The sequence below is a fragment of the Arachis ipaensis genome, chromosome B09, assembly GCF_000816755.2.
Source record: "Arachis ipaensis cultivar K30076 chromosome B09, Araip1.1, whole genome shotgun sequence".
In the NCBI taxonomy this organism is placed as follows: Eukaryota; Viridiplantae; Streptophyta; class Magnoliopsida; order Fabales; family Fabaceae; genus Arachis; species Arachis ipaensis.
Window position 1 is genome coordinate 37,984,783 of NC_029793.2, and position 2,100 is coordinate 37,986,882.

Consider the following 2,100-nt stretch of genomic DNA (forward strand, 5'->3'; position numbering starts at 1 on the left):
AAAGAGCATCTAATGCACTACCAAGTGACATCTTTCCCAACCCCAAGGAAGAGTGCAAAACAATCCAATTAAGGAGTGGAAGAACTTTGGTAAATGACAAAGAAACTAACAAGAGACCAGCTGAGAATGATAAAGCTAGCAGCAAGGAAGAAGTGACACTCAAAGCCAAGCACGACCAGGAGAAACTCAAAGAGAAAGAGGAACAACCACAAACTTCAAAGAAGGGAAAGGAACTCATGGAGGAGCAATCATAAGAACAGAGGACGATAGTAAAGACTCACACATCTCCTCTGTCATATCCTCAAAGATTTCAGAAGGAGATCAAGGATCAATAATTCCCAAAGTTTTTAGAAGTTTTCAAGAAGTTGGAAATTAACATTCCACTTGCTGAAGCCTTAGAACAAATGCCTCTGTATGTAAAATTTCTAAAGGAGCTTATCAACAAGAAGAGGAGCTGGAATGAAAAAAAAATAGTGATCTTGACACAAGAATGCAGTGCAATGATCCAAGAAGGCATCCCACCAAAGCTCAAAGACTCTGGGAGCTTCTTCTTACCTTGTACCATTGGTGCCACAATCATTGACAAGGCACTGTGTGATTTAGGATCCAGTGTTAACCTCATGCCTCTGTCTATGATGAGAAGGATATCTATAGAAAAAGTAAAGCCTATACAGATGTCATTGGAGCTAGTGGATATATCTCTGGTAATTCCCAAGGGGGTGATTGAAAATCTCTTTGTCAGAGTAGGGAAATTCATATTTCCAGCAAACTTTGTAATCTTAGACTTAGAAGAAGAGGGGAATGATTCTATTATATTGGGAAGACCTTTCCTGGCCACAGCAAGGGCCATCATTGATGTTGAACAAGGAAAAATGACTTTGAGGATAAATGATGAGAAGATCACTCTAAATGTTTTCCAAGAAATACAGCATACTATTGAAGAGAAAAGCTGCATGAGGGTTGAAGAAAGAAGACATACATTGGGAAGAAAAAGCCAAGGAGACACTCCTCAGCTCACCTGTGAAGCAAGAGATGGATAGTGGAGAAGGAAAAGAGGGTATGAAACATAAGAAGGCTAAAAAGAGAAGGCAGGAAGAGATTGAAGATTTGATCTGTGGGAAGGAAGTTCCTGACATTAAATCTGATGTAAAGACAGAAGAGCCACCAAAGAAAGGAAAGAATAACAAGAAAAGAGCTCCAAAAGGGTGGAAGAACAAAAAGATACCAACTGAAGGATTCTCAAAAGGGGACAGAGTAAGATTGATATACTAGCAGTTGGAGACAGATCCATAAACTGATGATTACTACATCATCAATAAGATGCTCTCACTGGAGCACATGGAGATTTATCATCAACACACAGGAAGAAGGCTCACAGTGAGAGGAGATAAACTGAGGCACCACAATCATCAGCCACCCTAACAAGGGACCAATGTCAAGCTAGTGACAATAAAAGAGCACTCCATGAGAGGCAGCCCATGATTTAATATTCTTGCTTTTATTTTAATTTTAATAATTGTTGGTTCTTCTAGAATAAATTTGAGTTTTCATGAGTGGATTTGATAACTGCACACATCATTTTGAAGCATATGTTTGATTCCTAAGTTTGGTGTGCCTAAAGGCACTTTAAAATAGCTTTTCATGCATAATTGATCATAGAACCATTTTGGGATATATACTCATTCATTTTGTTTAAGTATATAGCCAAACCTTAAGTTTGGTATCTATATATGCTATGAATTTCAAGAAAATTATTTTTACTCAAAGGCTCAAATTCATGAATAGAAAAACTATACATTGCATCATTTTATGAGTTCATGGTAGCATGGTAGCAAATAAAATGTTTCTTATAATGAATATACCAATTATGATAGATATTCATTGTGTTTTATATGGATCACTTAGAAGAAAACAAGTTTGGTGTTCACCAAAATTTTGTTCAATTTCTAAGAGGCATGGTTGCTTATTCATAAATGAGGAACACATAGCAACATTTTCTTTTTATATATATCTTACACCACCACCGTATTGAATTGAAAGTTTAAGCTCACTATTTATTTGGTTCACGAGGATAGGAATGGTGAAATTTGAAGAAAAGGA

The 2,100-nt window shown here is 36.7% G+C and overlaps 1 protein-coding gene across 1 annotated transcript; it reads left to right on the plus strand.

Annotated features, from left to right (window-relative positions):
* LOC107615422 lies at positions 501 to 1,040 on the plus strand. The gene has a single exon (XM_016317486.1). The coding sequence runs from the start codon at positions 501 to 503 to the stop codon at positions 1,038 to 1,040; it is 540 nt and encodes a 179-aa protein (XP_016172972.1).